At 39.4% G+C, this 21,846-nt stretch overlaps 2 protein-coding genes across 2 annotated transcripts; one reads left to right on the top strand and one right to left on the bottom strand.

Moving 5' to 3' along the window:
* The first annotated feature begins 7,730 nt into the window (after positions 1-7,730).
* On the top strand, positions 7,731-11,711 carry TFPI2 (tissue factor pathway inhibitor 2). Its single transcript, XM_059712327.1, has 5 exons — positions 7,731-7,911; positions 8,134-8,316; positions 9,151-9,330; positions 10,572-10,742; positions 11,084-11,711. Exons 1-5 carry the CDS (start codon positions 7,836-7,838, stop codon positions 11,158-11,160), a joined length of 687 nt encoding a protein of 228 aa, XP_059568310.1. The 5' UTR covers positions 7,731-7,835; the 3' UTR covers positions 11,161-11,711.
* Positions 11,712-17,780: 6,069 nt separating this feature from the next.
* On the bottom strand, positions 17,781-19,136 carry LOC132242946 (tubulin alpha-1C chain-like). The gene has a single exon (XM_059712326.1). It carries the CDS (start codon positions 19,134-19,136, stop codon positions 17,787-17,789), a length of 1,350 nt encoding a protein of 449 aa, XP_059568309.1. The 3' UTR covers positions 17,781-17,786.
* Positions 19,137-21,846: the final 2,710 nt, after the last annotated feature.

The raw sequence follows: 21,846 nt of genomic DNA, 5'->3' as shown, positions 1-21,846 counted from the left end.
ATATCTGTGGGCCATGGGAAAGATGGCACAGTAGCTTGGTGGTATCTATATGAAATTGCCTGGAAGATATTTCATTAGAGCCAATGACATCATGCTTATAATCTCCACTTTTTTCTCTTTCGTCTCTGTGACCCTATTTTTATTCAGACTGTGCTGTCTTTCTTGTCACTTACTGATAGGTGGCATTATAAGTGCTCTTAAAGGATGGCATGAGGACATGATGTGGCTCCTTTAATACCAGGTCTAGTAGATACTCTTGGTGCCCTACCCAGATTCTCCTTTCCGGAGTGGGTATTCATCATCTTTCCAACAGCTGTGGGTTTTGACCGCCAAGGGAAAACCTTCTGCATAGGTTTGTCCTTGGCTTATGGGAACCACTTCAAAGGGTGATGCCTGGGATACTACTGGCCCCTGTAGGTGACCGGTCGTAAACGGCTGGCTGAAGTGAGGTTCTCATAGCCCAGACCACCTGACTCTGGGCTGGAGAATCTTGGTGTAACCGAGACCCATGGGTTCAGGATGAAGCTAGACATCTGAAGCCCCACATCTGCCTAACTGTTACTGCTTCATCCTGCTTTCCTCCTTCTTTCAGATGTTTCTCCTGAGCACTCACCCTCCATGAATCACTTGGACAAGGGTCCATCTTGGCTCTGCTTCTAAGAAATCTAAGACACTGGATAATAAGGGCCTTTACAAGAGCACACATATCTTTCATAACTTTTATGTACTTACTACTGCCTATTGTTCTGTAAATTTAAAGAGTGAGGAGCAAAACTCTTACCTTTCTCAAGGACACCCAGACACACGAATAAAAGTAGTATATACTGTCTATAAGGAGAGCCCAACTGCTCAGAGTTGTGTTAAGTTCAAGGGTTTAAAGAATTACAGATATAACATCCTCTAATTTAATCTCTATCCAATTTTGGTTGATGAGTCAAAGGTTGTCTAGAGAATTAAAATATCCAAAATATTAAAATATCCAAAAATCATACAATGGGTGGCAATAGAGCTGGCGCTATTACTTAGGTATTTGTATTCTGGCCTGATGTGTTTTCTACTCCAGCACACTTCTCTCAGTTACCCTTTTTCAACTAGCATAAAGAGACTTGTCTTTTTATACTCCACAATTACATAGAGCAACAAGGAGAGTTTACTACTCACCCTTTCCCATTCCTACGCTGCTGCCTGGGCTGCTTATATTCTATGCTTTCAGGTAGGGCTACTTCTCCATGGAAGTCCTAAGTGGGGCTAGATCAGATTGCTGGCCCTCTTACCAAGCATCCTAACCCCATCTTTATCAGAATATAAGGAGAAGACTGAAAACATATAGATCAACAAGCTAAGGTAGTAGCTAAGCTAACCCAGAGGAGAAACATACCCCCATTAAATAGAAGGCATTTGCCTTTTACATCTTCCTCCATCCTACCCTTAGAAGAGCTAAGTACAAATAAAAGAGGAGGGGAAGGACATATCTCACAGTCCTACCCTATCCTTGAAACAGTGGTTCTCAATGGGGGCAATATTGCCCCCTAGAGGGACTTTTGAAAATATTTTAGGTAGTTTATGGTTTTCCACTGGTTTTTGTGGATGTGGGTGAAGGGATGTTGGTAGCCTAAGTGTCTCACCAGCATCTTTAAGAGTTTCCATTAGGTTTCTTGCTAATTTATTTTATAACTAAAACAGGCTAGTGTGAAGTTCAAAGACTACCTGCTTTCTTTTTTATACTTTATAGATTAGCACATTTTGAAGAAAACTGGACAAATATTTAATTTTTAAGGGCTATATTATGGGAAAATTACTAAAATTAGTTTTTGAAATCCTTTGTTTTATACAGAGAGCAATCATAGATTCTTTGAAATAGAAATGTTGCCAGTATACTTTAAGTATTTTGAGTTACAAACATTCACCTTGACACATTTTTTCAGATACAAGTCAACTGTGTCATGTATAATAAACTTGTAATCATGTGGGTATAAATTTCCTTATTTCTTATAGTACTATTATGTGCTAGACACTATTCAATATAGATGATTAAGGGTAAAGCAGAGGAAAAAACTTAGAACTTACATTATAATGAGGAAAACAAAACCATGAACAAGATAAAAGAATAAAACCTACCTTGTATCAGATTGTGATAGGGGATAAGAAGAAAAATAAAATAGTGTACTCAACTCTCTACTAATGCAGACCTTTCAGTTCAACTCTACTTCCCCTCCTCCCCACTAAAAGTCAATAAGGGAAAAAAATAGTGAGAGTCCTAGGATATGTATGCCCCTTTCAAACTGCAGCGACTGCCTCTTCCAAAAGGCAGGGTTGACCCTCTCATGTGATTTAAGATACAAAGCTTTTCCACATGAAGCTATAAGAAATGAACATTTGGCGGGCTTAGGCCTCCTTAGTAAGTAATGTATAACTACCATGGGATTTGGGATAGAGTATAAAAAAATGAGAGTATTTTTACAAGAAAGGGTGGCTTTATACTTGGAAAGGTCAAGGTCCATTACTTTCTGCTAAATATAACCCTGAAAATAAAGACTTTAGTACTTAACTCTCTCAATCCTCTAATCTGATTATTAACTTTGGCAGATGTCTCTCTTAGAGCTTTATAACAACATATTTAAATTGTAGCTACCTATTTGTTCTCAATGATAAACGTTATGTTTGAGTGAGAAAGATTTCTGAGATAGAGCTGTCCAGGAACTGAACTAGGGTTATGAGAATATGTTGTATATGATAAACTTGAATTTGGTCCTCACTAATGTAGACAAAAAAGATGTGTGCAGAGTGAGCCCAGGGAATCCTGATTCCGATGGACTGTGCTAGCTGCATAGCTTTGGCCAAGTCCCATATCAATCTAGAACGTCAGCTTCCTTTTTAGGAGAGTGGGGAGACTACAGATCTTCCTTAAGTGGTTACTCCAGGGGATTTAATGAACTAACAAATACAAAGTAGAATGCAAACTCTCAAAAAACATTATATCCATCATTATAGTTACTGCTGTAGAGGTCCCCCAGGGTATACAGGAATTAGGGGAACAGAACATTTCTCTGCCTTTCTCCATTCGTGTCATGCCAATCTCCTGGGGACTGGTAACCCAGGCTAGAATTCTGGGTGGGTGGTGAGGTTGCACTGTGCAGGAAAGGTCTTGGATTAAATAGTCCAAAATGTAGCCCAACCTTCTGGATGTCCTACATAGTTAAATATACAATAATCTGGGCGAGAGAAAAGATGGCCAGCACCCTAAGTAAGCATGACATTTGAGGAAGCACACACGTAGCAAGAAGAGACAGGGGTTTCAGAGATTCTGCCCTCCTGTAGAAGACAATGCTTTGCTAGAACCACAGCTCCTGAAAGAACCAACCAAAGCAACGAGCTGATGAAGGAATGAGTCTCTGTGTCCCATAAGTATTGAAGATGGGATGTTAGATATGTTTGTGTAGGTGGGCTTTTATTTCGAATCAAGCTCTTGCTTAATTTCATTTATTTCCTCTTCTGTGGTCCCATAGGACCTGACCCATATTTTTAATGGTGTGCTAAGAACACTAGGTTATATCATGTTCATCAGTCCACCCTATTATGTTATGAGATCCTAATGTAGTTATTCACTCCAAATACCTAGCACAAAGTTTGGCACTTTTAAAATATTTAATTTGCTATTTGCTTCTTTTTTAAATAGGTGAATGAAAGGATGACCATGGTAGGAGACACATTATACACTCCAGGATCTCGTTCTTTCTAGAGAGAATGAGCCTAATAAAATTAAGCATAGGGAATGTCTCCTCCTTTCACATGGCACCAATTTATATAATAACACTCACATATGTGCTCTGAGTCAGACAGAGGGCATACTGGATAAACATTTCCTACACGCCCAACTTGCTAGAAAAATGCCTCACTGGTGAAGCGGTCGCCTAAACTTTAACAAAATCCTCCTGACCCCTAATCTCTTAGAAGAGATTAACTGGATTTCTTAGCAGATGTGTAAACTCTTCGTTGGTGCCAGCTGGACTCACTTCAGGCTTTATTTTGTCAGGGCTTAAACTAACAGGCAGCAAGAACTTTTTTTAATGAGTTACCAGTGCAATTCCTTAAGTAACTATTTTTTATAATATGGATCCCAAATCACTGGCTCAATGAATTCTCTTCCTTCACACATGGGCTAGACGTGCCAACCTCTCTAAGGTGTCTGACAGAGAGGAAGATCATGTGCCTCAATCCTTTTCTTGAATTCATCGTTATCTCCCAAGCCTGGGAGGTTCTCAGAGGATAGAACATCAAGCCAAAGACTTGGGAATTCTAGGAGTAATTTTGTAACTCTGTAAAATGGAAATACTGGAACAGACCTTATTTATAGTTCCGTTTGGCATTCTAATTGTAAGAACTCCAGGCCTTATTTTGCAGAACTCCAAATTACTTTGAGCCTCTGTGTTTAGCTGCAGTCACCCAAGCTGTCACTTGGTATTGCAATGACAAATCAGTCTGGGTGACTGTTCTTCCCAGTCCCCTCCAGCTTTGCATTTCCTGTTGACTTTGGGTAAAGGAATTGCTCTCCTCAGCTATGTCGTAACCTTTGGCTTAGACACTGGTTTAAGGGGATAGAAGTACAATGACATCCCTGTGGAGGCTGATTGTGGTGGTCACATGGATAAATTCAGCAATTTAAAGTAGTTCCAGGAAGTTTAGATTCTCCTTTACATTGGAAGACTTTATTTTTTTTTCATGGACATGAAAGTACTCAAGTGATTCACAATAAGAGGACCTATTTCCTTTCTGATAACCTGGCTTGATGATCTCAAATTTCTAACGACCCTGCTTGTTCAATGCTCCTTCTTCCCTGTCCTTGTTCTGTACTCACAGAGGTGTTAAAGATGCACCCTATTTGGCATAGAACAAGGGAAGGAAACTAACATTTCTGGAATATCTCTGGACATAGGTTTCAGACACAGACTCTGCACCACAGAGGGATGGTGAAAAGCCTGGATTTGGCCTCTTCCCGTCCCTTCCCTTTCCCCTCCATGTGTTTACACAGCAGGCCTGAGTAGACTGAGTACTCTGCTCTGGCTGAGAGACCCTGAAACTCCTTTCTCCAGAAGAGACCATCACAGAGTGAGTTCTGATTGTGTGATTCCTTCTAGGCAGAGAGGTGGTCTCTGACCTCAGCCAAAGAGAGGAGCTGATATGAGCCAAGTCACAGATTTCAGTCCTACAAGAACGGTTCCTATGGCTCTATTGCCTGGATGTGGTTGATGCCAAGGCACAATAGGAACTGGGCCATGAGAGGATGGGGTGGATTCTGCACCTGTGTGTGAGGAGCTGAAGCACGTGTCTCAGAGCATCTACTCTAGGCACTTTCCCTTTAATCCTCAAAACACACCCCTAAGGCACAGTTATTCTATCCATTTTACAAATAAGGAAACTGAGCCTTAGAGAGTTTATATAACTGGTCCAAAGGAGCAAGGGATAAAAATCCAGGTCTTCTTTGACACATCATGCAATTTCCCAAAATATTATGTCCTAATTCAAAAGATTCCTCTTTTTATATGAAGCAAAAAATGATCAAAACATGCCAGCAGCGGAGAACAAACAACAGAAGGGACAATAGTCAATGCTGAATGACAAGTTTGACTCCAAATCAGTCCAATTAATTGTAGTCCATTTGGAAGATACATTTAATCATATTCAGAAGAATGGAAATAGGTAAATCTGAAGTGGAATTAACTTTTCTCCTGAACATGATCCCGATGAAATGTTTGGTAAGAATTTCCCTCCCCTGGTAATAGTTGGGAGGTACTGGGAGGGTCTAATCTGATTCTCTTATGAATGTGTCTTTCTAAAACCAGCTGGCTGTCTCATTCATTGGTGTGCTAAGAGCCAGCTTACACTGGCTCTGACAAACTGAGGGTTGAAATTGGTCATAGTGGGGGCATTTGCAAGATGGAAATCAATAAACTATGCAAGCCAGAGCCATTCTTCTTCCTGGAAAGCTGTTGTTAAACATCTATCCTTGTATTTCTGTCATTCTTAACCATAAATATCTGGTAACTGACAGCATAAAGGACATTGAGTATTTCCAGCCAGGCTGGTTTTCCTTAGGAATATGATTCTATGCCATGATGTCAGAATAACTGAAAACTAGCACAAGAGGCTATGATGTGCAAAACAGCCAGACTATTAACTACTGTGAGCATACGGATTCTCAGAAATTTGGATGTGAAATCCTGTAAATTTGCTTCCATATCCTCAGGAGAAGCCAGGAATTGAGAATATTGAATGGAACAAGAAGAAAAGGAGGAGGAAGGGAAGTCACATTCATCAAGAGAACTCTTTAAAATAGCCTCCAAAATATCTTTAATATTTCATGTAAAATACCAGAGTAGATCATTTGTTTTGTATAAATAAAAAGTTAGACTCCCCCAGTCTGGTGGCTCAGTTGGTTGAAACAAAACCCCCTACACCAAAAAGGTTGCAGTCCGATCTCTGTTCAGGGTGCGTATAGGAGGCAAACATGTTCTCTCTCTCTCTCTCTCTCTCTCTCTCTCTCTCTCTCTCTCTCTCTCTCTCTCTCTCCCCAATATCCTTGGGTGAGGATTAAAACAAAGTTAGACTCAGGCCAATATGCCAAAGGAATAGTAATGAACTTTAACACATGTACTGACACTGTGTGAGAAGGGACTGATCTGTCCTGATCAAAAAAACATAGCTACAACTCTTACACGTGCTTGATGGGGGTGTAAAATGGTCTTATCATTTTTGGAAAACGATTTGGCAGTTTCTAATATTTCTAAATACTTTACCCAAGAGTAATACAAGTTGTATGTACACACTAAGCAGCTTTACGCATAATGATCCCAAACTAGAAACAACACAAATGTCCAATAACAGGATATTTGTGGAATATTCACTAATTGGAAGGCTCCTCAGCATTTAAAAGGAACCAAACTACACAGCAAATGGATGTGTCTCAAAAAAAACACACAAAAATAAAAATAAAAAAGCAGCGGAGCAAATGAAGTACAAAATAGTACTTGCTTTATGGTTTTATTTGCATGAGACTCAAGAACAGGCAATACCACTCTACGGTGATCAGAAGAGTGGCTGCCTCTGGCCTGAGGATGGAAGGATTGTCTGGAAAACGGTATGCCTGAATTTTCCGGGGTGCTGGGAATGTTCTAATTCTTGATTAGAGTAGTGATTACAAAGGTATACACAGTTATGAAAAATTCTTGAAACTACACTTAAAATATATGATGAGCCTTTTATTAAATGTAATGTGGACCTCGATTGAAAAGTGTCTGTATGTATACCCGTATAAATGTAAATACACATATACTTAAATTTCTAATCTAATGAAAGGGTATATTATCATGAGCCTCGGCCCCCTGAATTTCACACTTTCTCCCTGCCTTTGAAATACGTGGACTTCATGCTTTCAAAGGATAGATTCAGTCTTCGGGGCGAGGCTACAAGCTGGAACCTGATTAATTACTTCCCTCTACGTTGTCCATTTCCCATCACTGACACAGAATGCCCCATGTGGTCACTCCCGCTGGACGCCAGAGAAAGTTGGGGAGACAGGTTCAACTTGGCGGGGAATTCCTCTCCCAGCACACACCCTCCAGTGCCAGGATCACCGCCTGCGGGCGTGAATCAGCCTCCCCGCCGGGCTCCCCACAGGCACGCCCCGCCCCGTCCGTCCGGGGTCAGGAGGACACTCACCCCTACATAAAGCCCACACCCACCGCCCGGCACACAGGCCTCCGAGCCGCACGCTGCGCGCCCTCCTCCTGCCGGGCACTCTGGGGATCCTCCTCCCGCGGGCTCCGAACCTGGACACCATGGACCCTCTTTGGACCCTCGGGCTGTGGCTTCTGCCCCTGCTCCTCATGGGAACGGCTGCTCAGGATCCCCTAGGTATCGCCCCATCCAGGACCCCCTCATCCCTCTGGCTTCCTCCGGGCCCAGCTGCCGTGGCAAGGGTGCCCCCCACCGGCTCGCTCCCCTACTTTGCCCAGGTGCCAGCCGCCCCAGTTTGTACTTTCTCTCTCTGCAGAGGCCCTCTGCGCCCGGGGAAACCTCTCCTCCCGGGGAAAGTGGCTGATCTTCCCTCTCCCGGGCTCTCTGTCCCTCCCGTAGGAAACAACGCGGAGATCTGCCTCCTGCCCCCGGAGGTGGGGCCCTGCCGCGCCCGGATCCCCAGTTTTTACTACAGCAGGTACACTCAGAGCTGCCGCCAGTTCATGTACGGGGGCTGCGAGGGCAACGCCAACAACTTCGAAACCCGGGAGGCCTGCGAGGAAGCTTGCTGGAGGATAGAGAGTAAGTGGCGGCATGCACAGCCCGCAGGAGCAGCGAGCTCTCCAGGTCCCATTGTCTGAGGGTGAGCCTGAACGCTCCCCGAGACGGAGCGGGGCTCGCTGCTTTGAAGTCATCACAAGTTTGCGACGCGCTGTCTGTCTCCTCATTGGCATGGATCATAATTCCGTGCCTGCGCAGACTCAGGGCAAGATGCCACCTTAGGGCAAAATAATGCCAGGGTGCAATGTATGAGGTGCAGCCTGCGTGCTTTTCTGGATTTGTCATTAATTCTACGCCTATAGTTTCTACGCCTCCTTGAGAACACCATTTCCTCCTGTCAATTACCCATCGATCTGAAATACATTTAGTGGGTTCTATTATTTAACTGTGATTTAGCTAAGGATAACCTTGCTTTTGTCTCCTCATAGCCAAACATGTCTGTGTGAGCACAAAAGGATATAGTGGAGGTTCAAGATACTGTTTCCTATTTTGATTATGTTTATTCTTCCTGTGAAGGCCTGTTAACAGAACATGGGGCTTTTCCGTTCAATGGATGGAGTCAGGGGAAGTGCCTATTCCTGTGGATAACTTATTTAACTTCGTGTGTTCTCTGAGAGAACGGTCTTCCTATTGAATTGGGAAGATCACAGCTCAGTCAGGTCTGCAGACACTTCGGTTAAAAAAACAAAAAAGCGAAATAGCTGCTTCCTAGAATGGACAGCCTTTGGGGGATTTACTCTCCCAGCACTAAATATGATGTCATTCCCCCACCCAGTTGTTTCTGAAAATAGAGTAAAATTTGGAAAGTCATACTGAGAAGACTAATTTTTGAACTGCTTTTTGTCCTTCCCTTAGAAGTTCCCAAAATCTGCCGTTTGGAAGCCAGTGAGGGGCATTGCGGGGAGTCCCGAGGAGACTACTTCTTCAATCTGAGTTCCATGACATGTGAAAAATTCACGTCTGGGGGGTGCCACCGAAGTGGGAACCAGTTCCCGGATGAAGCTACTTGCAGGGACTTCTGTGTACCAAGGAAACGTAAATAAGATTTCTATGGTGTTTCTATTTCATTTCTTTATTAAAGACTTTAGGGTGAAAAACTCAATTCAATGTGAAATTCACATGGTTTGCGTTGTGGCAATTTCATATATAATATCAGTCTTCACACTATTGCCCTCTGAGGGAGTATTATTATTATTGCCATTTTACCTATAAGAGTACAAGCTGGGAGAAGTTAATAACTTGCCACATTCTCAGGCCTGCAAAGCAACAAAGCCATGATTCAAGTTTGTGCTTCCTCCTCTGCATTGTTTCTTTAAAACTATTTCTCATCTCTTTGATTTACACATAAAATTACAGTAAGTATTCATTAATGCATGCCATGACCTCAGGTTTGCATGGACTCAATTGTATGCACAAAATAGTAGAATGTATACAGATTTAAGATGGTGAAACTTGAAAGTTTCTTTCTAAAGTTTTTGGTTACATTTCTGTATCCTTTAGAAATTGCAAATTGTGGAGCATAAAGAGATCTCTATCCCTCTTTTCTCTCCTCCCCATTTCTTATCTACAGTCCCCTACGCCCACACACAGTCCCTTAAATAATGGGTTACTCTGGCAGCATTTAATATTTGTAGAGAGAGACAATACAGGCATTTTCCTGAAGCACAACAGAGATACATACATGTTGATAAATAAATTCAACCACAGGAAATTTGCGTTGGCAGAGACTTTGATAAATCTCTATAGTTATAATACTGTGTTGAATATACAAACTCTTGAATTAATGAGGAGATGGTTGTTGCTGATGTTTTCTTAAATTGTCTGTGTAAATGTAAATGTTTTAGTGGCTACCTGGGAATTAGATACATGTATTCATGATTAATAATGGAAGGAGTACTGATAAACACATTGAAAATAAAACTACCAACACGAGAAAGTTTACAAAACATGTCATATATTATCATTTGATATGCATCCCATTTTTACCTGATCATATCTGTTTTTGGGCTTTCATTTCTTTACATAATCAAATGATATAAGGACATAGCTTCAGAAGAAATTCTGTTCAGTTTATCAAAAGTTAGAATTAACAAAATACACCATGTAAAAAGCTTTCTTGAATTTTGAGGCACACTTTTTAAATGATTTAAAATGGTATCTTGGATTCAGCATGAAGCTTCCATGGGATTATATTTTCTCCAGTGACTTTAGTAACCACCACAGCTTATTAATTCCGGTATCACTGTATTTCTAATTGTATTGTCTTTTGCATAAAGGTCCGTCATATTGCTACAGTCCAAGAGATGAGGGACTATGCTCTGCTAACGTGACTCGCTATCATTTTAATCCAAGACACAATGCCTGCCAGGCCTTCACCTATACTGGCTGTGGAGGGAATGACAATAACTTTGTTAGCATGAAGGACTGCAAACGTGTTTGCATGAAAGGTAGTGAATTTTTCTTACTCAGTTTTTAAACCAACTTTATAAATAATTCATAAGCAAAATTATATTTTATGTATCTATTTTACTAATAGCATATTGCCATTTCCAGACTACGTCTACATAAATGGCACGTTAGTACTGACCGGTTTTGTGAAAATGCTTATTCTGGCTAGCTAAGACTGTGTTTTAAAGTTATAATGCTATTAACTGAGTGGACAGTACTACTGACTTTGTAATCACTAAAAATAAGATGAGGTCGGTTTGTAAACATATTGGAAATGGCGGTTTATAGTGGTCCTACAGCCCGATGTGATGTTGATTTTTTTTGTTGTTGTTGACTTTAGCCTTGAGGAAGAAAATAAGTAAGAAGACGCCAAGGTTTTTCTTTCCTGATAGAAGACTGAAACTTCAGAAGAAGTGATATTAACTGTTGTTTTTTTAATGTCATCTGATGAATGCAATTATTGCCTTATATCTGAAGAATAATATGGTAACATGAGTAAATGAATAATTAGTGATTTATTTACCAGTTTTTATTGATCAAAGTTACTGTTTAAAAACTTTGCCCATTTTTATACATAACTAGCTGCTACTCAAATGTGAAACTGTTATTTTTATATTTACCATATAACTATTTTTTATGAGGTTGAAGTCTTGTTCTGCATAAGAAAGCAAATATGACTCACCCAGTTTTGGAGGTTGCTTTTTTGATATTAGACGCTGACTGCGACTGAAAAACAAAGACAACATAATCATGTTCTTTTAATACATATGAACATAAGAAGGACCAGTAAATACATTTTCTTTTACATTTAAAAGTTGGATTATATTTTAGGTCCCAGGTGACAAACTTGCATATTTACCTATAGCTTAAGAAGTATTACAAGTGCTATTATTTAGACACTGCTAACTTACTTCCATTTCTGTGGTATCATTTACAAAATAATAAAATAAATTTTTGACCGAATTAAAGAGCTTGTAAATTTATTAAAATCAGAAATATTCTCAAGGGAAAAAATTCTCTCTTTGTCTCCCTTTATCTATCTATGCATCCATCTATCCATCCATCCCCACTTGCAGGTTTGTGTTTGTGTATACATATTGATAGGTGGCTTTTAATAGTTTTCCTGTTATTACATTATTTCCTAAGACTTAATGAATTGGAGACCACTGAAGTTAAAATTGTTTGACTGTTCAAGGCATTTATTTACATTACACCAGAGACTATGCATGAATTTAATAATTTAAATTCCCACTAATAAATTATTCTTGATAAATCTGATCATTCCAGTTAAACAGTTTTCTCTTTCTCAATAATAAATAGATTTTTTTAGTTCCTACATTTTCTTGGCAATATTAATATGTTTAAAAGTATGCACTTGATGTAGCAAAATTATAAGTGCATTTGCCCTTTGTTTAAGCAATCCTTTTAAAAATCAATTCCAGCCTTGGACAGTGTTCTGAGTGGTCAGAGCATTGGCCTTTGCACTGAAGGGTCACAGGTTAGTCAGCCGTGGGCAAACTACGGCCCGCGGGCCGGATCCGGCCCGTTTGAAATGAATAAAACTAAAAAAAAAAAGACCATACCCTTTTATGTAATGATGTTTACTTTGAATTTATATTAGTTCACACAAACACTCCATCCATGCTTTTGTTCTGGCCCTCCAGTCCAGTTTAAGAACCCATTGTGGCCCTCGAGTCAAAAAGTTTGCCCACCCCTGGGTTAGATCCTGGTCAAGGACACAACGTATCTGGGTTGCAGGTTGATCCCTGACTCTAGTCAGGGCCCTTGCAGGAGGCAACCAATCAATGTGTCTGTCTCACATCCATATTTCTCTCTTCCTTTCTATCTCTCACATCCCTCCCTCCACTCTCTCTCTTAAAAAAAAAAAGGAAAAAATATCCTCAAGTAAGGATTAACAACAACAACACAATCTATCCTAAAGGTATTGTGATAAAAATATAAAATGGTATCTGCCTGAGGACATTCATTAATGCATTTTTGGGGATAACTGAAAACTGGAAACAAACCAGATGCTTATAAAACAGGGGATTGGTTGAAGAAATGATGGATGAGAAATGAGCAAAATATCTATATAGATATCATTTGATCCTCAGAATACATTAAGAAAAACAGGGTTGAGAACAATATGTATAAACACACACAAACCACAGAAGATATAAAGATAATAAAAGTGGTTGCCTCTGGGGGAGGGAGGAAACAGGATTAGATAGATAAGGAGATAAAATGTATGTGAATAGCCCTGGCTGGTTTGGCTCAATGGACTGAGCATTGCCCCATGGACTGAAGAGTCCCAGGTTAGATTCCAGTCAAGGGCACGTACCTTGGGAGGCAGATTCAGCGACGGCCCTGATCCGGAGGCACAGTCGAATGTGGATGAGCAGGGCATGGCTGCATCCATCTCAGAGATGTCTTCCTCTTTCTTTGTCACTGTCTCCACTTCACAGAGGTCTTCCACTTTCATGGTCTCAGAGACGATCTCACAGATGTCTTCCTTCTTCTTTGTCACCGTCTCCACTTCACAGAGGTCTTCCACTTTCATGGTCTCAGAGACGATCTCACAGACGGTTTCCTCCTTCTTTGTCACTGTCTCCACCTCACAGAGATCTTCCACTTTCATTGTCTCAGAGACGATCTCACAGACGGTTTCCTCCTTCTTTGTCACTGTCTCCACCTCACAGAGATCTTCCACTTTCATCTCTGTCTCCATCTCACAGAGATCTTCCACTTTCATCTCTGTCTCCATCTCACAGAGATCTTCCACTTTCATCTCTGTCTCCATCTCACAGATGCTTTTCTCTTTCTTTGTAGCCATGTCCGTCTCACAGATGTTTCTCCCACTCTCTAAAAATCAATGGAGAAATATCCTTGGGTGAGGATTAACAACAAGAACAAAATGTATGTGAATGTACATAGCTATGTAGTTTTGATCATAGAACATGCAAATATTTTACATACTTAAAACCCCAAATTAAAATAAAAAAGAATAAAAGGCATTCCCTCTAAAATTGGAAACAAACCAGTTAATGAACCCAAATGAACACCAAATAGTAGTATAATGACACAAAGGATATATAATTCTTTTCAGTGACTTTTAAACCCAGTATTGTGATTATATATCTTTTGGGGAATACACTCGTAAGGTTCAAGTAAATTCTGAAGAAATTTGAAAATGCATTTAGCAAACATCATTATTAGTAATATTGATATTGTTATTTTGAAGCTATTGTATATAGAATACTATGCTATACTATATTTTCTGTTAGAAAATGTATTTACATTTCTTTAGAAGTCACAATTTTCAGTGTTAAGAGAAAAAGATATAAGTATAAAATTAAGAAATTAAGGGAAAAACTATCAACTTTTAAATGGAAATTACAAATATTAGTATGAATTCAAATTTTCCCCCCCAAAAAATGTTTTTCCACTCTTCCACTGAAAAGTCCTTGAAGGAATGACAGCCCAGCAGCAGTAGATGCACCTACTATCCAGCTTGTGGTCTCTAAGTACCATTTTCCACTAAAAGGAACTAGGGCCAGCGCTCGGGGAACCTGCTGAGCCCAGGTCTGGAACGGAGAATCACAGGTAAGGTGAATCTGGGCAACCCTATTCCAGAAAGCAAGGGAGCTACCAAGGACTGCTAAATCACGTCACACACACGGAAAACAAACAACAGGCGGGTAACTAAAACGCGACACTCTGAGCGTCAAAACAAACAGCCACCACAACATAGACGTATTTAAATATGAATATAAAATTAGTTCATAAGGACACACACACTTCGTTGGTCATTTTTGGAGATTTCTAGGACATTCTCATTGCATTGAAAAATGATGAATAAACAGAAAAAAAAAATAAAGCATTTATCCTTCTCTCTTTTTTATCCTTTAAAAGCTGTACCAGAAGGAAACTAAATAGTGTATGAAAGAATGTCACTCATAAAAGAATCTATAATACATGTATTAAAGTGTTATAATATACCCCCAATGAAAGTATGCATCTGGGCAACAATCACCCATGAATGTGGAAACCATGGCTGGCCGGTTGATGAAGAACAATATTATGGAGGAATCAGAAGAATGCCTCTGAACCCATAAATAATAACAACATCACTAACAGTGTGCCAACAGGCAGTACTGGCTACCTAACGGGAGGTAATATGAAGTGCACACCCCTTCCCATGAAGTAATCCTATAGAAAGAGACAAAAAAACAACTGAACCTGAAGTTAATTAAGCTTCTAGATCTTACTATCATATTGTCCGATTATAGGGGACTTTTGGGAATAAAGGCGCAAGTTCGAAGAAACCACAAAAAGTCCATCAGCCAAGTTCACAATGTTGGACACTCGATAGGACAAAGAGCTCAGCTTCTCTAACAAACCAATGAAATTTTAAAGAGGAGGAGGAGGAGGAGGCAGTGCTTTTAGAGATAAAAGCAGATGCTTTTAAAGGAATTTTAGTTGAATTATGACTGTTTGTGGTGGTTTTTGAAAATGATCATGGCAGAAGGATCTTGTGTGTGCTCTAGGGTTGTCGGATGAGTGATACAGAGCCTTTGGGACTTGGGGGGTTCCCAGTGACACAGAGAAGCTTGATTGACACCGGCTTCCTAGAATCTCCCTGTACTCAGAGCCCTCCGCCGCAGCTCTCAGTTCGGCATGGGTAGGAAGGAGATGCTTTTGATACAACTATTCTAATACCCCAAACCTCTGCCATTTTATTTTAATGAAGATTATTTCATAAAGCTGTTGTAGGATGTTCTGCTACCCAAGGGAAATGCCTTTTTGCCACCATCAGCTTGGAGACAAGTCATTATTGTGGTTGCAGCAGACAGCTTGATTAAAAGGAATGTCTCATTCACCAAAAGACAAAAAAGGAACAAGGTAGCTTTAAATAACACAGTCTTTTATTGAAAAAAAAAATTACTCTGGACTACCACTCATGCCTCCTTTATGCACACACATTGTCACATGTTCAACCATAGACTCTGCAATGGAGCCTTCAAGATTGCCTGGCTCACATACCTCCAAGAATAGATGCTATCTCCCCTAGCAGTCTCGTGGACCTTTAGCTAACAATCTTCCCAGTGAGGGGGATGTCCCCAGGGAGTGTAGCACAAAAGTCAACACCCGGATGTCTATTAGTCCTTCTTTGGGCTTCTTAGGAATCTATGGACTCCATCCAAGTAGCAGGAACTTGTCTTTACAAGTTTCATGTTTCTAGTAAAATATAGGTTTTGTGATATATATAAGGTAAAGTGCAGAGTTGTAGCTTTAAAATATTATTTGTCTATATATTCTGTTATAAACTTAGTGATGGAGGCAAGCAAATGTGGGAATCAGATTCATCCAAAATTATTTCTTCTCCCTTCATTCACCAGTTCAATTAGCTGCCAAGTGTATCGATTCAAGGCTATTTTAACCTTAGTTTAGGAAAATTATTCTCCCAAGTTTCCTTCCTATGTTTGCTCTATATCCAACCATACACATTGATGCCAGGGTAATAATTCTGAAAAAAAAAATTTTATATGGTTATTTTTCTGTTTAAAACACTTTAGTGGCTTCCTATTGCATCTTCATGTTCCTGTCTAAGCCCCTAGTGTGTCATTTAAGACTTCTTACAAGTAGATCATGACATTCCTCTCTGGATTGATCTGTCTCATTTCACTGTCACCTGTAACCTACAATTCGGTTACACTAAATTATGTTTAGTTTCCAAAGCATGTTATACCACCTGATTGTTCAAATTATGTGCCTGAGAACCATCTGGGGAGCCAGGGACATTGCAGCTCCTATTGCCCCATGCCCACAGGTTTGATTTAGTCGGTTTGAGTTGGTACTCAAATATGTACATTAGGAAGAATGGCTACAGATGATTAGGATGTACACTAGCATCGCACTTTGAGGACAACTGTTTTATGCCTTAGCATAAGGTATGTGTTTTTTTTTGTTGCCTTTTCATCACTACCACCCTAAACAATGACTTCCCATGACTGCCACCTCTGGTCCTACAACTTCCATGTCTCTTCTCCATCCCAATTCCCCCCAGTAGGCTTCGATGCAGTTGGGGTAAAACCCTCTTTTTCTCAGGGTAACATTCTAGTTCACCAATTGTAGGATCCCACTACACACTCCTGTTTTTTGGGTAGTCTTCACATTATTTCCTCAGTTACATGTAAATTGAAATGTATGTGTTTCTTTTCTTTTAGTTTTGCCCAAGATGCAAGTATGGGTAATCTTATTCTAGCTCATTATTCTGTGCAGTCTTTGGAGGGTATGTGAAGAGATTACTATTTAAGTATCCAAATTACCTAAATTTGAAATCCCAAACATTATGTTAAAATAATATTTTAAGTTTTAAAAACCATAGATCAAATTTTCTTTTAACTTACTTTTATCTTATATTTGTATTTCATAATGCATGCAGAATAAAAATTACATGTTGACACTACCTTCACAGCCTACGCTTCTTAACCCAAGGATGCATTTTTAACCTATGTTACCTAGTACTCGATGCAAATAGAATCTTTAGCAAAGACAAAAATTGCTAGAGATTTGTAGTTGAGTCTAGCTGTTCCCCCTAAAACTAAAACAGAGTTTAATCTTTTGCTTAGACGATTCTTTTGATATTGGGTACTGAAGAGGTCTATCCACTGTTCTTAGCCATCCTCTCCTGGAAATTTTTCGTCTGAATCACAGCACTATAACTCTCATGATAAGTTGATATTCTACATTCTGTTTTAAAGTAGGATCCCACTACACACTCCTGTTTTTTGGATAATCTTCACATTATTTCCTCAGTTACATGTTAATCTTTTTTGATAACTTTTACTTGTAAAATACTTTTTTTTTCACACAGAGAATTTGGCTATACATTTTAGGAATATATTCTCAGTGTTTTATTTTTACTTTTATTTTTTAAATAAAACATCACTTTTATTGACAAGTTATAGCAAAACGGACTTCACAGAACAACAGAAATAAGACAGTCTCAAGACATGGAGTGTAACATTGCAGCAAACTGATTAATTCTCTTCATCCTCATCCCCTCCCTCAGTACTATCAGCTCCAACTTCCTCATAATCCTTCTCAAGGGCAGCCATGTCCTCACGGGCCTCACAAAACTCTCCTTCCTCCATGCCCTCACCCACGTACCAGTGGACAAAGGCACGCTTGGCATACATCAGGTCAAACTTGTGGTCCAGGCGAGCCCAGGCCTCAGCAACAGCTGTAGTGTTGCTCAGCATGCACACAGCTCGCTGTACTCTGGCCAGGTCTCCACCAGGTACCACAGTGGGAGGCTGGTAATTAATGCCAACTTTGAAGCCAGTGGGGCACCAGTCCACAAACTGGATGGTACGTTTGGTCTTGATGTTGGCAATGGCAGCATTGATATCTTTGGGGACCACGTCACCACGGTAAAATAGGCAGCAAGCCATGTATTTACCATAGCGAGGGTTACATTTCAACATCTGGTTAGCTGGCTCAAAACACGCATGGGTGAGCTCTGCTACAGTTAGCTGTTCATGGTAGGCTTTCTCAGCAGAGATGACAGGGGCATATGTAGCCAGAGGGAAGTGGATGCGGGGGTAGGGCACCAGGTTGGTCTGGAATTCAATCAGATCGACATTCAGGGCTCCATCAAACCTGAGAGAAGCAGTGATGGAGGACACAATCTGGCTAATAAGGCGGTTAAGGTTAGTGTAGGTTGGGTGCTCAATATTGAGATTTCTAAGACAGATGTCGTAGATAGCCTCGTTGTCAACCATGAAAACACAGTCAGAGTGCTCCAGGGTGGCATGGGTGGTGAAGATGGAGTTGTAGGGCTCAACCACAGCTGTGGAGACCTGGGGGGCTGGGTAAATGGAGAACTGCAGCTTGGACTTCTTGCCATAATCGGCAGAGAGATGTTTTATCAGCAGGGAGGTGAACCCAGAACCAGTTCCCCCACCAAAGCTGTGGAAGACCAAGAAGCCCTGAAGACCTGTGCACTGGTCGGCTACTTTCCGAATTCGGTCCAGGACGAGGTCGATGATCTCCCTGCCAATGGTGTAGTGTCCACGGGCATAGTTATTGGCAGCATCTTCCTTGCCTGTGATGAGCTGCTCAGGGTGGAAGAGCTGGTGGTAGGTACCAGAACGAACTTCATCAATAACTGTGGGCTCCAGGTCTACAAACACTGCCCTAGGCACATGCTTGCCAGCGCCTGTCTCACTGAAGAAGGTGTTGAAGGAGTTATCTCCCGTCCCAATCATCTTGTCACTTGGCATATGGCCATCAGGCTGGATGCCATGTTCCAGGCAGTAGAGCTCCCAGCAGGCACTGCCAACCTGGACACCAGCCTGGCCAATGTGAATGGAGATGCACTCACGCATAACTGAGACTCTTAGGGCTCCGTGGGCCTGGAGGCAGTGAGGGGATGGTAACAAGGACCTCTCACTGGCAGACTACTAAGGAGTCCGGGGGAGAAGTCTCTCAGTCTTTTTCTATTTCTTGAATATATTGCAGCTAGTTGAATGATGGAATATCATCAGTTTAATTATTACCTGCTAAAAAGAAACTTTTGTTTCAAATATAGTCTACAATTTAAGTGAACAAAACAAAGCTATTTATAACTTTTTAACAAATATTCCTGCCTAAAATAAAATGTGGTAGATATTATTTTCTAAATCAAACTTTTGTATGCAAATGTCATTTCTTAAAACTAGTAATCAAGGCTAGCCTAATCTCAAGGTTCAGTGTTATTATGCTTCAAGGACATAATTACCTTTAAAATCAGGCTATTTCTAAATTATTAAATCAATAGTCCTAAAATGTATTAAACATTTAACTACTAAAGCCAGGGATCTTCTTTAAAAAACAAACAAACAAACAAAAACAACTGGTTATTTCTGGCCTTTCTTTTCTAAGGAATTGTATTGATTTTTATAATGAAATCACAGTGCTTTATTTTTCTTTAAAAGTAATTTCTTCACTATTTGGGTACATTTATTCTTCAACTAGATTTTAAAAACTGTTTTTTTTAAGTTAAAAATAATCCCACCCCATTAATTGGATTTATATAACATATACACTTCCCATAGAATTATCATCTGTAAAGTGAAAAATTTATCAGGAACACAAAGAATACAGTAGGGTCATATTTCTATCTTCTTTATTTTATCAAATCATATGATCCCCCCCCCCCCCACCCACCCCAGATCCTACCTTCAAGACTTGTGGAAGTCCTAGTACCAATCTATGATAGTAGAGTTTGTTAGTTTCACTTGGATAGTTTAAGATCAGTGGGAACTGAGAGGCTTCTTCAGTTGCAAATGACAGATCTGGACATTCAACCTTAGACTCAGGGAGAAGCCTGCTCTCTGTCCATGTTCCCTACTTAAGCTTTTATGGAACAGGAAGCACTAGCAGCAATCATCTGCACCTCTGCTTCACTTCTCTGTGCTGTCAGAAGGGTAATTTTTTCAGTGACTTGTCCAAATCAACTGGTCCTTCAAAGGAAGATGGCTTACATGGGATTCATATTGTTTGCTAATGCTGGAGCCAGAGATACTCCTCAGCCAGGCAAAGCCGGGACTTAACTACTTGTATATAGCAAGTACATTCATTACAAATCATAGCAGGTGAATAATAATTTAATTCTATATCTGCTTCTCACCACTTAGAATAAATGAACTACTAAAAGGGTGAATTACAAAAAAATAAATAAATGATCTAACAGATGTATCAATATGGGCTTATCTATACATTCTAAAAAATAAACCTTATTTGAACATTAAAACTTTTAATATAGTGCTGAACTAACTTGATAAATTTTAAAGAAATTGGCCTAAAATCTGTTGTTTTTCTCTTCCTGATGCTGTCAAATTTTGGTAGTGTTATCCTCAACACCCCCCTGGGTCTCCAATCTTGAAGATTTCCCCATGAAATACAGTCTGTTTTAAAATAGTCTATCTTTTCTATATTCTGGCATTTTAAAATATTTTATAAGATTTGGTTAGTTTTTGGAGAGTTTTAATAGCTTACAGGTTAAACTGTCTGAGCCTATCACTCTTATAGGGGTTGTTCTTTGTTAACTTTTTTGTTTTATTTATGACTTTTCATTTATTCAAGCTTTTTATATCTTCTCGAGCTGATTTTAATATTTTCCTTTCATGTAATTTGATGAAGTTTTCAAAAATTTTAGCCCTGAATTTTACATTATATTGTTTTAAGAAAATTTTTGTATTTTATCCTTGATTATAGCTTTGTCTACCTTATTATACTTTTAAATAAACATTTAATTAAACATGGTTCTACTTTTTGTATGTGTCATAACAAATAATTTTCCTTTTATGTTTATTAATTCCAACATTTTGTTTTTGTAAGTACGTAAGTTTTCAGGTGTTTTTTTTTTTTTTAGTTGATATGGCTTCATATGGAAGATTTGAAATGTAATAAGAAATTAACTAAAAAAGTAGAAATCTGTGGTTAAGTTCAAATATATCCATGCAAAAACCCAGTAATGCAAATTTTAGAGTGTGGTTAAAACATGGTAGAATTAAATTGAAAAATTAAGCTTAAATGGAAGGGAAACTGATTGCAATGATAGTATTCTAGGAAAGTACATTTGATTGTAGTAGGTTAAATATGGTCACTAAAAATATATAATATGTGGTTTCCAATTTTTTTAAAAAAATTAGAAACAATAAATTCAAATGAGGGTGAGAAAGGAGCAAAAAAGACTCAAAAGATACAAAAGCCAGGACACATAGAAAGCAAAATATAAGCTGATAAATATAAATTTAACAGCAACTACAGTAAGTGCACTCAGAATGAATTTTAAAGACAAAGATTACCTATCTGAAATAATAAATTTTAGCTCTTTGCTGTTCAACATGGACAAATATAAAACACAAACAAAAAGACTGACTGTAAAAGAATTGAAATATACACTAGGCAAGTACCAGTAAAAAATAAATTGTATCTCTATTAAAATAATGCCAAAATTCCATCCAATATTCAAATTAAAAAAAAAATTTACCAGGAAATGTAACTAATCTAACTTCCATGCATGTAAGGTCTATCTACTTATAGCAAAACTGT

Source organism: Myotis daubentonii, chromosome 10, assembly GCF_963259705.1.
Source record: "Myotis daubentonii chromosome 10, mMyoDau2.1, whole genome shotgun sequence".
Taxonomy (NCBI): domain Eukaryota; kingdom Metazoa; phylum Chordata; class Mammalia; order Chiroptera; family Vespertilionidae; genus Myotis; species Myotis daubentonii.
This window is presented reverse-complemented; position numbering and strand designations above follow the sequence as displayed.

Bases quoted from the DNA above. Each gene is read 5' to 3' on its own strand.
- TFPI2 (XM_059712327.1), top strand. From the start codon at position 7,836: ATGGACCCTCTTTGGACCCTCGGGCTGTGGCTTCTGCCCCTGCTCCTC. The intron at 8,317-9,150 runs GTAAGTGGCGGC...TCCTTCCCTTAG, and splicing joins AGCTTGCTGGAGGATAGAGA to AAGTTCCCAAAATCTGCCGT. The intron at 10,743-11,083 runs GTAGTGAATTTT...TGTTGACTTTAG, and splicing joins CAAACGTGTTTGCATGAAAG to CCTTGAGGAAGAAAATAAGT.
- LOC132242946 (XM_059712326.1), bottom strand. From the start codon at position 19,136: ATGCGTGAGTGCATCTCCATTCACATTGGCCAGGCTGGTGTCCAGGTT.